Source organism: Lethenteron reissneri, chromosome 3 (assembly GCF_015708825.2).
Source record: "Lethenteron reissneri isolate LAM-NWPU_2019-01 chromosome 3, ASM1570882v1, whole genome shotgun sequence".
NCBI lineage: Eukaryota > Metazoa > Chordata > Hyperoartia > Petromyzontiformes > Petromyzontidae > Lethenteron > Lethenteron reissneri.
In genome coordinates this window covers 730,787-745,876 of record NC_083781.1, presented here as the reverse complement: position 1 = coordinate 745,876, position 15,090 = coordinate 730,787, and the positions used below count along the sequence as shown (strand labels likewise).

Sequence of the window (15,090 nt, the reverse complement as noted above, 5' to 3'; positions counted from 1 at the left end):
GGGCAGGGGTCTGGCTTCGTCGACGGTTTGACGAGCGCTCGCCCGCTCCCGTTTCATCTGCGAGACGCCGCCACCCACTTGCTCATCAATATGCATGGCATGGTGCACTTGATTAGTATTCATGACGTTGCCACACATTGCATACTAGAGCTTCTAAGACTTGACAAACCAAAATGAGGCAACTTGGTAGGACTCTCCTGAAAATTAGTCTGGAGTCTTGCTGAGGTATTCCTGGGTAAACAAGCTTAACAATAATAAGAAAAAATGGCCTGATATTCCTGCTAATAGCTGACGTAACTTTCCTCTGTGGAGGGCGGGTGGTTTAACGCGTACATTTTCTCAGCGGCTTGTAATCCAAGTGTTTTTTCTCGGTTGGGCTGCGCATTGAATCCACTGCTGAAGACATCCAGAGTAGCGCGTGACGAACGCTTGACCGGAGAGGTCGCCTCGCTGAGGCTTTGTGTTTAACTGCTGAGGATGTTGCCGTCGCATCTGCCAGATAACGCCACGGCTCACCAGGAACTACGTGAAGGAGGGATACATGGAGAAGACGGGGCCCAAGGTACGCATGCCATGACACACACCCTTCCAGCCTGCGGCTTCACATGGGAAACTAAAGCACAGCGCGCACATGGTGACGTAGTGCTATTCCAACAACAGAGCGTGGCGCACAGGCTTCTGGTACTTGTTACAGTTGACACTCAAAGGAAGACTGCACACCTGTCAAACACAATCGACACATCTCCACAAGCCTTTGTGTTGAACCAATCTCCACGCCTGTCTACAGATTACTGTGGGGATTAGCATTACGCTAAACTCCTCAGTCGTGTGCAGTTCAATGCACAATCCCATGCACTGCATTCTGCACGGCGGTCTACAGATTGAAATGTATTTAGTGCAGAGAGAGATGTGGCTCGCAGTAGTTCCCTGTGCAAACACGAGTCGTGACCGTGTCCGTACTTGTCTCAGTGTGTGTGTAATTGTGTGCCTCTTGGAGATGTTTAATTTCCTGACTTGACAGTTTCAAAATGAAAGTTGTGTATACAGTAGGGAGCATTGGCGTCGTGGTTAGCACACTGCGCTAATAACACAGCGACCGGAGTTCAATTTCCAACCTTCGCTAATATCCGTGGCACCTATTTGAATCAGTACTGGGCCTCCGCTAGGTCGCCTCGGCCTTAAATGAGTAACTGGTGCAATGTGTTATAACATAACCACTGGGGAGAGACACAAAGGTGGCCGGGTGTGGTGCTTGTCACAACCACCGCCTTGTGTGCCATGCCGGCCGTAATAGGCGCTGGCTGACAGCACTTGCGTGGGCCCTGACAACTTGCATAGGCTAAACGGCCGGGGGATCTTTGTCGTTGTGTGTGTGCCGTACATGCACCGGCTGGTTCGCTGGGCTGCGTGTGCTCCTTCCGCGTGGGCAGCAAAAGGAGAGTTTCCGGCGACGCTGGTTTACGCTGGATGCCGCCGACCGGCGCCTCATGTATTTCAAGGATCCCCTGGTGGGCGCCAGCACCGCCCCATGCACACCACCACGATGCTGCACATAGGGGGGGGGACTCACCGACTCGAGATGGGGGGCGACTGTGGGAGGGGGGCGGGTGCTGATGCAGGCTACGTCAAGGAAAAATCAGCACGGGCTGCTAGAGAGGAGCTGTAGCCGAGGGAATGCGACACACAAGGCAGCTTGGTTTAATGAAGCAAGTTTCGTGGGTTTGGATCCATGCCTCAGATTACAATTATAAAAAAAATTAACATCCAACTTAGTTACCGTGCCTTTACAGTAGTAATTTGCAGTACGGTACATTATATTTGTTTATTATTTTATTGTACAGTCCATGTATACATAGATTGTACTCGCACAAGTCCATTCGCTTCTACCTCCATTCAGAGATTTTAGTGGGGATTCAAGTCTCTTGTTTGCCCCCCCCACCTCAATCTGCAAAATGGGGCCACTCCAACCCCCCAAACCCATAGGACTGCCTGGACCACATCCACTGCATTTCACTGACTCCCATTGGTCCTTTACCACTTGTTGGGCTGACCATCCAATAAAGACGGTCACTGTATCGCGTGCTTTCAGATGCGCTTCTGCGGCCGTCTGGAAGGCTCTTCCTTCCAATATTAGAAAGCCACTGAAGTTATGCACACTTAAATCTAATTAGAAAATTATATAGTTTGTCCTTCCCCCGCACCTCCGATTATCACGGTTGGCTACGTACGGTGCAAAATAAGTTCAACGTACATCCATAGGCTGCTCAACACGCAGTGGGAAAGTTGCACGCGTTAAAATCCTGGTTGGGAGTCAATTCAACCAATTCAGCCCCTTGACGTTCCCAATCTCTTTAAAAATAAGTACCCCTCTGTGGGAAGTCAACAATGCCTGACTGCCACTAAAGCAACGTGGAATTTCCACCATTGCCTCAGGGCCACAAACGGCAATGAACACCGCCCAATGCTCGTGAAAGTGGCGGAACTTTTTTTTTTAGTGTTGGAGAGTTTCGTCGTTTTAACCCAGGATTTTGGCAATTGCTCTGAAATGGCCATTGTCAGCTCCCAAACGGGGGTAGAACCGCTTGTCTTGTGTCAGGGCACTGGCAAGGTCGATATGAATGATTTAAGCCACCAGAGTGCCTCTAGTTTATACAATAACTAACGGAGACGCTTTTCCTCCCCACCCATGCCGGACGGCGGTTGCGGTGGCGCATGCGGTTGTGGCCGGGCTAAGGACGCGTTTGCCAAGGGCGAGGTGTTCCTGGGCAATGGCGACCACGGCTATGCGGTGCTGGAGGGCTTCCCGCCGGGCCTCCAGGGCCATCACTGGGCGTACGGCATCACCATCGTCACGCCCGAGCGCAAGTACGTGCTGGGCTGCCGCACCGAGGATGAGCAGGCACAGTGGATCACGCACTTCCACCGCGTCATCATGCGCCCCATGTCGCCACAGGAGTACTCGGGTGAGTGGTGTCGTCGTGGCAAGTCGGTCGGTCATTCAGCCTTTGTCGTACATCCCATTGCTGCATGTTATGTGGTGCAATGGCCTACTGTCTGTAAATAATTGTTCCCAATTTTCATATTAATCCGTGAAATCCATGAAATCACGCCTAAATGCGAAATTTGGGACGATTCGAGATTTGTTTTTGGACTGATAGGAAAACCGTGACATGTGAAGAGTGACCCTCTCACGCTTTTTCTGCCAAAAGTGACGTCACGCGGTATCAGGTGACCTCACTAAGTTTGGACAAAGACCTTTAAATGAATTGCAGAATATAGTGGAAAGGATCTGAAAATATTAAATAGTTCTGAAATTCTCCCAAAAAATTCGACATTTCTAGATTTTAAGTTTTCGTGACTGCAAGGATCCATACTCTTTGGTTCTTTCGGTGACTTACGTGACTTTACCGAAAGAGCCAAAGAGTATAAAATTCGACATGTTTAAATCCAAAGTTCACTCCCATTATATGGGTAATAAAAAAACAATTAATGTAGTTCCATTACCTTTCATTGGGATCCGAAAATTAAAGCAACCCTTATTCGCTCTCAATAAAGCTCTGACACAGCCGTACTTGAGCCGTCTGAGCCACGAGACTACATCTCAATTATAAAGCCAAACAACCCACAGACCGGACAGTAAACGCCATTAAATTTAATTTAAGGGCCATAAACCAAAGGGGCTCCCGTTCAATTGCACTAGGATTAAATGAACCCGACCGACGATCCGGATAGCTTGGAGGTCAAAGCGTTGAGCGAGCAATGCTGAGATCCTGGCTATGAATCCAGGCAGCCCGTGTAGCGGGTGGTTAGCTAGCTCAGCTCATTCGACAATGACTGCAATAACAAAAAACACATTGAGGGTTGGTTTTGCACTTAATTTGGCTAAATTCCAGCTCTGAGAATTATATGTATCATTTTGTCATGTGACACTCTCATAGCAGAGTGTTGGAAAGTGCCCACCCTACTGTGTAATGGATAAATAAGCCACTTAAAGGATTTTTCAGAAGTCGGCCATTCTCTGGTTGAGATTTTGGAACGTATAACTTTTCCCATGGTGATGTGGTACCAATAGCATATGTGGAAAGAATTGTGGAAAATAAACATTATAATATTAAAGCAATTGAATAAAACTATAAAAGGAAATGTTTTGAGAGCTAGTAAAGTACGCATCACTCACTTCTCATCATGAGGGTTCTGACGAATGCTCGCAGCTAGTTTTAAAGTTTTAAAATGACTACTAGACTAAGTCTAGAGCGAAAATTATGCTTGAAAAATAGGACCAAATTTTGTATTATGGATAAGGTATTATAATTAGGGATTCGGTATTATGGATATTGTGAGGTGATTGCCAAGGAGGGAATTGAAATGGAATAGGGGAGCAGTGAAATTCTTCCTGGTGTCACCTCTCATGGTAAGTCGTGTCCATGCAAAATTGCCTTCACCACAGATGCCTTGCTCATGGCAACAGTCGACCCCGCGCTCTCTTGCACCCTCCTCCCTGGCTCGTGGCCGACTTCCCAGACCCATGACCCTCTCAACCCGCACCCCTCTTTGCCCCCCGTTACCCCTCGCCTCATCCCGCGAACCCATTCCCCACGACGACCAGCATGCCGTCGGCCTTGCTTGGCATGTTCTTTCCTTTGCATGGAACTCATGGGCCTGGTGCTTGGGCCGCGGTGCTGGGGTCTGGTGCCGATTGTCTGGGTACACGGCACTAACACGTGTGCGGGAAATCCTGGCGACGGGGCCGCGGTGACATGACCTGCATGCGGGCTCGGTGGTTCCCTATTTCATATCTGTTCTTTTGTTTCCATTGTTTCTGTTTTCCCTTCTTTTCCATGTCTACAGCCGAGGCACACTTTAAGCGCAAGCACTGAGGATTGCAAAAGACAATCGGCCATGCCTGCTCACTCATGTCTGCCCGGCCAGCCTTAACTGCAACGCTGAACTTTCCACTCTTCCCATAACCTTTGGTGGATCCTACCAACCCTGTCATCGATCATAGAGCGGTGCCTTCCACGCAATCCCGGTCATGGCCCTGGACTAATAACCCAGCCTCCACCCCTACCCCACTTCCTAACCTCCAACCATTCTAATCAAGAATCCACCTCCTGAATGTCGATTGTGCATGCTGCTGCCGCTGCTGCTGCCAAGAGCCGAGGGGAGATTGGACTGGGGCCCGATCCGACCGTGTACCCGGTTGCGATGGTCGCCTCTTGTCCGCATGTGTGCGTGGTGCTGAGAGGGCGACCTCGCACAAGGAAACGGTCTCTGCTCACTCTGTTTGAAAAGATTTCAACTTAAAACATAATCTGGTATCTCGATAGAAATGTCAGTTGATTGCTTGATTACTTTTATGATTGCCTGTTCAAATTAGCACGTTTATTTTAAGCCCATGATGAACAGCGCTCTGCTGTGATATTATGGGCTCTGTGATGACATTAATTGGTTGCTTTATTCATTGGGTACTGCTGCTGTCCTCGCATAAACTCAAGCTACTGGATTGGTAAATTCCCAAATGACATGTTATTTTTATAAGAGTTTCTTTACTTGAAATGAAATAAGTAAATCATACCAAGTAATCAACTGGTACATGTTAAGTAGCAGAAATCTGATTGCCTATGAAAGTCAGAGGAATAGTATGGGATTCACTGTACCAATCTCTTACAGTGGCAGCATGCTGCCTCTAACACGGTACCCCCAGTGTTGTGCTGAGTGTTTTCTGTGACGCCCATCGGGCCTGTCAGCCTCTCAGCCTGCCACACTGCCTGTGTCCACCTTTTTCACGCAAAGAGTGCCTTCCTGCCAATTTTCAAAATATAGCCTGAACTCATGAGTGAAATCCAGAACAACTCATAACCTCTGAGGAATTCTGTGCCAAAGTAGACCCGCCGCACGGGCCTGAGTGGTGGCCAGGTAAACTCATTGATTGAGCACGTGGCCTGTTTTTGAGGCCTTTGGCTCGTGGACATGGTGGGCATTAGGTTTGTAGCAACGCATAGATTACATCAATTGTTATCGAATGACGTACATACAAATACATTCATATCCACGCAAACGTAGGCCAATGAAACACAATATTGTTACATTTTAGGTTAATGGGGAGTGAACAACGCCGTATAAATGAGACGGCAAAAAAAAAATCCCAATAGAAATTGTGACCCCCCTCCAAACATGAATCGCTACATGCACTTAGCAGTCCGGTGGACGATGAGATACAAAATTATCTGATGGGCGAAGGTTGTGAAGCACCATTGCCCGAATGTCCAACCACTAAAGTCTGTGGATTTGAATCCAAAAGTTTGCAGTCGGCTTCAAATGAGTTTGAGCTTGCTTCAGAAAATGCACTGTAGGATTTTTATATTTTCTGCCTCGGCCCTTAAACTAAGTTCCTATTTTAAACACAAATTAGCTAGTACTGTGCCAGTACGCTGTATACTGAATGCAAGTAAAGGGAAATATGTACAATTTACTCTAAACTGTAGTTATAAAATTATTTTTTTTATATATACTGTGGTATAACTGTTACTCATGTTGAAGTTTACATTATTTGAGCAGGATTTTGTGTAAATGTTCCCATGTACAATAACATTCCTGTGTGTTAATTGATCGCAATGAATAGTTTTTTCAAAACGTGTTTTATATTTTATATTTATTTGTATTTCTTTCAGCGTGGCCACGTTTCCGTGGAAACCGCAAGAGCCTCATAGGCTAGCGGATTAAGCAAGTTCTCTGACAATTAAAAAAAAATCACGCAAAAAAGTTCCTTAAGCGCTTAATGGGACCTGTGGTGGGAGGACTCTTGTGATTGCCATCAGGCTAATCCAGCAGGGTGGAGCCCTGTGCTACTGGGTGCGTCGTCTTCATTTGACTGCCATTTTTGTGGCCCGACACTTGCCGTTTACCTTGTGCGGTTCTGGCCGTCTCGGTTAGACCAGGAACAATCTCACAACAGCGGGACGCACCGTGGATGGACACAGGACAAAGACACGAATGGCCATTTTAAATCTTCATTGCAAAGATCGACAGCAGCTCACTGGCGGTGACTGGGTGGCCGAGTTCTCTGCGCGTTGTTTTGGCTTATTGCAGATGAGTGTGAAGAATGCTAGAAATTGGACAAGTAACTTGAAAGTTCAAAGCACAACATGGCAAGAAAGTTAACTTAAAATGCAATTATTCATATTTGCTTTCGGTTAGGCCACATGGTAGTTTTATGTCAAAATGCTTGTTGTTTACCATCCACCACCCAACAGGATTGTCACGTTTACAAAGGTATTATGTATACATGCCAAAATGTTATCAAATTCTGATGAATAAATCCCCTCAGTGATGGCTTGAGATTTCATGTTTGAAATTAACATCAACACTGAAACTATACTTTCATGTTAATCTCAGTCATGACGAGTCTCAAGCCACTGGTGGAGGAACTTTATTGGTCACAGTTTAATCAATACATTGGCACAACAATTCTAACTTTGTAAAAATGTAATTCTTGTCAGGTGGTGGAGGGTTAATAACAAGAACTTTGGCATGAAACTATTACGTGGCCAAACCTGAAATGCATCTTGGCAAGAAAGTATTGCGGATGTAATCAGGAAGGGGAATGTTATTATGGGCGGGACATCGTGTGCAGGGTGGAGGAGGGCAAGTCACCGAAGTGGGCAGTGGAGTGGCCTCCAGAGGTCGGAGAGCCAAAGAAATACCTGAAGTCAGTCCAGTGTTGATGGGAACGTAAGAGTAGCCTTTGGAGGACAAATGTTGACGGAGCAATTTGGGGGATGGGACGTCAGCTGTCATGACCTCTCACTTTAAAATCTTCCCCAGCCACTCCAGGGAGCTGCCCCTGAAAGAAGGGGCAGGCGGGGACACAAAGGGGACACTGCCGTTTGTTAGAGGAGTATGGGCCTCCTGCAGATGCCCGTTCCAAACGCCGCTGAGCTGCAACTGAAATTATAAAAGCATAGTAACTGTCCCTGCAGGTGAACAGTTTCCCACATTTCCTTTGTAAGTGAGACGCTCTCTGTGGCCTCTCACGTGCTTAAACAAATATGCGTTGTGGGTCACGCATTGGATTGCCAAGCCATTTCCTTATTTGAGTCCACGCTCACGTTTTTAGTAAGCCTGATGTCTTTTTTTTATCGAATATTTTTTTAAGCGGTTGTAAATAGAACTTCTAACACGTGGGCTTTCGCGACCAATATAATCCATAATACAGGTTTTTATTTGGGTTAGATTGCATAAATATACGTGTCATTAAACTCGCCACCACTCGACACAGCCAATTAGTAAGGTTTGTCACGTGATGAAGCTAGTTGTAATTACTGGCGAAACGAAGTACTCGGATTGTAAATATTGTGGATTTGCTCTCCAACACATCGGTGTGCTGCACTAGTAACGAATTAGCATGTTTTGTTTACGTGACAAACCGTACTAATTGGCTGTGTCGGGTGGTGGGTTTTAACATAACACATTTATATACTTATGTGATCTCACCCAAAAAAAAACCTGTATTATAGAAGCTTTTCTGTCCAGCACCTCAGGTGTAATAAGCACCCGCACACACACACATTGGTAGAATGTCGGTGTTTGATTGGGACAGAATCTGTTTGTCACACGCCCGGAGGGAGGTGGCCTCTTTACTCTATTTTGTGTTTCAAGGTGTGGGGGGTGAAAGCCATCTTTGTGACGCAATCGTTAACGTGCATCGGTATAAGTGTTGTTTTCATTCTCGGTGCCAGCTTTGCAGTTGCAAACGTTTGAAATTACGATTTTGTAGCTGTTGTCGTTGTGAATGCATAATTGCAGGATTTTTTGGGAAATGTTCTTTGTACCTATTGCATTTTAACTGATGTCACTTTTTAAAAAAATATTCAGGATCGTGATAATGAAATGAATAAGCCTCGGTGACTGCATATATTTTTGAAGATTCAAGTCTATTTTGCATTATCTTTTTAAGTTCGACAAACCTTTTATTTAATTTTATATGGCTTAAAGCCACTCCGTGAACTTATGCCTCACCGAACTACATAATTTTCATTTGGTAAATTGTATAATCTGTTTATAACATTGTAATGTTGAATTGATAAACTGCATGAGACTGCATAGTCTACAATGGAGCATTGAAATGTTCTATTGGTACACTATAAGCGTTGTGCAAAGACTGACTGAAGTGAAACCATATTGACTGCTGTATAAATTAAAGTAGGATATAGCGCACAAAAAACCCCTTAAAACACGTGGAATTATTCTGCCTTTCACAGGGCATCTTTCAGTGTTGTGCATTTATATGTAATTAGATTTCACATCTTGGAGAGTCGCAATGATGGGAGTAGCGGAATGTTCCGGTCATGCAAATTAGTGTCGCTGTCGATGCAAGGTGTGCAGAGCTCGGATTCCTAACCGGCCAGTGCCAGCACGTCGTGTTCCTCCACGGCGTAGGGCATCGCGAGTGGCGTGAGCCTCCTGTTTTGGGCTGTGGTGACAAATTCCATCCAGGAATTTTCAATTCAAGGCAACTCGCAAACCCTTCGGGCAACCATTGGGCTGCAGCCTCATCAGCATTGCGCGTTATACTTATAGCCACGCTCGAACGTGCGCGAAGCTGAAGAAGCAAATTCGTCAATTTAGCAATTGAGAGGAGCTGGCTGGCTCTGGTGCCCATCAACCTACTCAGATGCGTGCAGGTGGTTTGGATAATTGAACTACCAGGCAGCATATAATACAAGCTGTGAGGCACTGCAATGAGAGCACTTGCCTTGCAATCTGAAGGTTTAAATCCTGGTTATGGATCCGCTCAGCCCATCGTCATCTTCGAGGTCAATAGGTACTATGTTGGTATATTCCATGGTAGTGCGTTTCTGACACTAGTTCAGAGCTGCCAATACAGGGAGAGATTTCTCGGGCATGTGACAAGGTCTCCTGGGAAAGTGCGATTGTAATGCTGTCATCCGGGGAAAGAATTGTCTGATGAAGTCACTACTCCATTGAAAAACACCTGTGTGTATGTGTGCGCGCGTTACCTGAAAGAGGAAACATTTTCCCCAAACCACAAGCTACCAGAGCATTGTTGTTGTCGAGCCGAGTCATACTGATACAATAATCTACATGAGTAGGTTTGGGTTATTCGGTGGTCAGGATTGGCGTTCTGACTGAACCAGAGATCACATTTGGCAGGCCTTTGTTTTTAATGTTTCATAAAAAAAATCAAGAGCGTGCATATTGATACATTGTCAAAATACAAATGCACGCATCGTGAGTCGCTGTTCCCCCTCTTCATACAGCTACAGTTCCCGTGTCCATTTCAGGCAATGGCGCTGTCGATATGTGAGCCAGGCCGTACCCGCATTAGCCTTAACGTGTTGCTCCCCCTATGTAAAAGGAAACCCAAAATGTCACCCCACCAAAAACCGTGCCGTCCGCAACCTGCCAGACCACAGTTAGGGGGGGGGGGGGTGATCTAATTAATGCATGGTGAGTGTATTTTGTATCGCTCTTCGGATTTATTGTAAAAAGGTAAAGTTATATGTAACAAAAAGCAATGGGTAGAGATAGAGAATGTGTGTGGTTCATTGGAATTTTACCTGACTTTATTTATTAATCTTAACTTTTATGGAAAGCAAGCCTTGACGTGAATGTTAAATGTACATTTAAAAACTCTTGTCTTAAATACAGTGGTGTTTGGCAACTGTGTTTTTGTTTCAGAATGCATACATGTGTGGTTGCTTGAATAGAACCGTTTAAAAGGCAGCATCACAATCTGGATGTATTATTGAACAATATTTATCCATCACCCTTATAACTTGAGAACAAGGAAGGGGCCTTACACCAAATCACCTAAAATCCTCTTAATACAAAATGCAAATGTGTGTTTTGATGGTGATGTTACCTGACCTGGAGAGCGAGTGAAGCTCTGGATTGATTGGTCGGTTGTGATCGCTCGCTACAGACATCTATTGGTGAACCTGCATTGCAATATACATTTATTGTATCATAAAGATATACTGGTTTGTTGTAATATTTGTTTGCACTACCATCACCCTCAAACTGCTAACATGGAAATATGATGATTGGTATCATGTGACATTTGATATGTCAGCTGTTAAGTCAAAACACAAAGTAGTGCGAGGAGATGGAGAAGGCTCTGAGCATGGCCTCGAAGACGTCGAGACGCAGCGCTGAAGCTGGGGGATGAGTGGAGCTGTGTGCTGAACCAACTCGCCACTTTAGTGATACATACGTACATGTGACGCCGTGAGTTAACGGACATGAAGATTAACAAGGTCACTTCACTGAAATGTTAAAGTAGTTTCCTGTAGTAGCTAAGTCTCCATTCTCAGATGCGTTGTCAGAACTGCTCCGTTATGGGCCCTAAGATGATTTGGTTAACCAGGTGACAACTCAGAAGACCAGGAATGTCCCTTTTTCCAAGAGTGACTTGGGAGTGACTTAAAGCTATTGGTGGGAATTCCACATTCCCATGGGGGGTGCAGTAATTTTTTTGTAGTAAACATCGTTGAATTCCCACAATGTGATAGACATTTCTTTCGCTCATAGGACCATGTAAAGCAATACTCGTATTCCTATCACGTTGATAGTATGGTTAATATATTTTAATATAAATACCAATTGCAGAGATAAAATCCACAAACACAAAACTCGCTGCAGCAACTCAACTGAACCAAGGGCAGAGACGTTCATGAAATCGCGGTTCCGCCATCTGTGTGAGGAGGGCACGAGAGAGGGAAGCGTTCACGAGGTGACCTCGTACGGGGAAGGTCGTGGTGTCGCGTTCCTGTCAGAGGAGGAGTTACATTGCTATCGACCATCGTGGACTGTTTGGAATGTTGCTTGTGTGTATTCACATACAGCTTCGCGCAGTGTACATGTTGTGCAAGTGACTGCTGGTCTCGCCAGATCCAGTGGTTTCAGCTGCACTCCTGAGTTTGTACTGAGGGAATTTATGTTCGTCTACTGCTGGGCCCCGGCCTAATGGTATTAATAACTTTCAGCAATTCCCTTCAGGCCGTGGAACACGCTGCAAATAAAGCACTGGTAGACTCAATTTGATGCCCAGGCTTAAACTTTCTGGGAGCTAATTAATTTCAGACCATTCATTCTTCTTGAGGCCAGGCCAATCAGGTCACGACCCCCTCTCCCACCTCGCAGTGGCCACAAAGAGGCCCGGTCACCCTGTGCGTGTGGCTGCGACACGCGACACGGCCATGCTGTGCACGCGACTCCTTCAACCGCGGCCGTTTTAACTGCCGTTCTATCATTGCGCATGGCAATCGGGTCCTGCCGAAACAATCTGCAATGAAACAACGTGCCCAGGCGATTTGCGAAGGCGTGGGCATTAGAGCCAAGTGTATTCGTTACAATCGGAACCAGGAGATGTCCGCTTTGTCTTAGGCGGCTCGGCCGGCAGACATCAAATAATTCCACAATTAAAGATGTAAAAAGAACACGTGATAATAGAAATTATTGTAAAATTACATTGACAAACTTCAGTTGTTTTGATAGTTTAAATGAGGACAGATTTCAGAATGGATATGCCAAGAGACGAAACTAGATGGTTCTAAAACTTTGGGGCAGCTATATTAAATGCATTACACTGGATCATTTTCAACTTGGTTCACGCGTGTGTATATAATGTTATGTTAATGTTCTGCTCACGTTGCCCTGCCCTTATTGTGTTTGATTTGGTGGATTAATGTTCCGTAGAGTTATCGGCTAGAGGGAGGGGGTGCCTCAGTGGTCAGCTAGTGACCTTTTAAACCCTGGCAACCCGAATTATATTCCCGGCAACAGCCGAGAGCCCCCTTCATAAACCTGCACTGACCAGCGTGGTGAAGTATGGTCAAGCAAACCCCGTGACCGACACGGTGTAGGAGGCCTTCATCCAGCAGTGGCTTGACAGACCATTATTCTTCAATGTTTGAGGATGGCATGGGCGCTGTAGTGTATATATATATGGGAAAATCTCTGATCTGATTTCTTAGGGTGTACGATTGTATCGCTCTATCACAGAGCCAGCTGTTAGACTAGCAACGGTGATGGTCCTGATGACCGTCTCGCGTCGATTAAGGTCCTACGGTTGTCCCGATTCGTCATCGTTTCAAAGTCCGGTCCAGCCAATCCCTGCTAGGCACAGGATTGTTCACCTGTGTTGATGGCCCTGATTCAGGTGAGATATTACTGGTAGGAACCTCCTGGTTACACCAGCCCACAGTCGTGCAGGGAGGGGCTGGGTGGGGAGGGGTGGGGCTGGGTGGTGAGGGGCTGGTCACCCCGTGGTGCCCTTATAAAACTCAACGTTTAACCTACTCACGCCGGCTTGTGCCCTCCCTCACAGTCGGCCATATTTGCGGAATACACCACGCCGTCGTTGACCCTGGCCATTGACCGAGCAACCCAACGTTCCTACCAGCTCCCTCCGCAGGAATGTGTTCCACGTGCTTCAGTCACGGTACCATACGTTACTCAAATGAAAGCAGAACTGCATGCTGTGTATTCACAAACAAATACGTTTAGGCCATCAAAAAATAGATTTTGACTTTCTGGGTCTCATCGGTAGGCTTGCTTGTTAAACGAATGCTACTGTGTTTCCAGATGTTATTGGCAACAGGAGTGTAGGCACATGCAAAACACAATTCACTTGTTCGTGTTCATGAGAAGCAGCATGATATTTACGCTATAGAAGTGTTGAATGTAACTTATAACAGCAGCTGTGATTCAAATCGGTGAATGCTGAGAAACCCATCAAAACAAAGACAAGCGCAGCCTGGAGACGCAGCAACATAATCTGAGAATCAGAATATTTATAGTGGGGGGTCTGAGCTATAAAGCTCTTTTTTATATAGATGTCCAGAGGAGCAGGTCAATGTTACAGCAACAACTCGCATACCGAGTGCACTGCGTGTACAACCAGCTCTCAGCCTTACACTTGAAACTAGTTCCTGAAGAACCACTGTGGTCATCTTGTCTGAAGTCGCCATTATTAAATTGTACGCATGCATTACGCAACACGACCAGTTCCTTAATAAATACACATTGGTAATTGTGAGTTCCCAACAACAATTGACCCGTCAATAAATTGCCGGTGCATTAATGGTGACGAAAGGCCAAATGACCACAAATGCAGTGAACGACGTTAACATCAACTCCGTCGCTCACTCACGCGACCGGGGGAACCAGGCAAAGCGTCCCGGCGCTACCAACAATTTCCAGAGTTTTGTGGTTCTATAAATATATAGTCTATGAAGGTGTTACGGGCTAATTCTCGAGTGTTTACGGTTCTTCAGAAAAGAAGACTAAACGGGTGGTGGTGATGACATGTTGGTACGGTCGCAGTGTGCCGTCTGCTGGAAGAAGCAGTCACCGGTTGTGGTTGAAAATGGAATAACGGACTCGAGTACAGGGTAAGGGGCCGTCCATAAATGACGTCACGTGCCTAGGGGGGGGGTCAGACATGTGTGACGAGGGGGGGGGGGGGGTGAGAATGTGACGTCACGTAAAAATGCGCAACTTTAAATACATATAGACAACACGTTCTACTTAATGAAATATACTTTTTAATAAATGTTTTCTCCTACAACATCAGAGTACAGCGCCACATTAAATACGCACTACAATGACAATAGTTTAAAGCTATTTGAAGCATGTTTTATTTGGGGGGGGGGGGGGCAGAGCTTTGTGACGTCTTTGAGGGGGGGGGGTCTGACTTTTTGTGACGCAATGTGACTCGGGGGGGGTCAAAAATCGTCAAAAATCGCGTGACGTCATATATGGACGGCCCCGAAGGACGCTATCGGAACGGAGCGGCAGCCAAGCAAGTTCACCCACACCTCCGATTAGCGCGGTTGGCTACGTACGGTGCGAAAGAAGTTCAACATACAGCACACACAGCTGCTGCAGGAGCCCACATCCTGCACCACCCGGGTGAGGGCGCGAACAGCCGCGTGCGACTCGGCTTGCGAGACTAGTGCATGCATGTACGTTGAACCTCTTTCGCGCACCGTACGTAGACAATCGTGCTAATCGGAGGTGAGCGGGGGGGAAGCAAAGTGCAGCGTCCTCGAGGCAAACCACCTT

General features: G+C 46.2%; 1 protein-coding gene across 2 annotated transcripts in view; it reads left to right on the top strand.

Moving 5' to 3' along the window:
- LOC133344780 (arf-GAP with dual PH domain-containing protein 1-like) overlaps positions 1 to 10,994 on the top strand; it is a 47,005-nt gene extending 36,011 nt beyond the window's left edge. The window contains exons 8-11 of one of the 2 annotated variants that reach the window (XM_061554954.1): positions 500 to 562; positions 1,431 to 1,508; positions 2,735 to 2,963; positions 4,849 to 10,994. In XM_061554954.1, the coding sequence (XP_061410938.1) occupies positions 500 to 562; positions 1,431 to 1,508; positions 2,735 to 2,963; positions 4,849 to 4,877 (399 nt within the window). In that variant the 3' untranslated portion in view covers positions 4,878 to 10,994. The remainder of the gene's footprint in view (positions 1 to 499; positions 563 to 1,430; positions 1,509 to 2,734; positions 2,964 to 4,848) is intronic. The other variant, XM_061554945.1, reaches the window with a different exon arrangement.
- Positions 10,995 to 15,090: the final 4,096 nt, after the last annotated feature.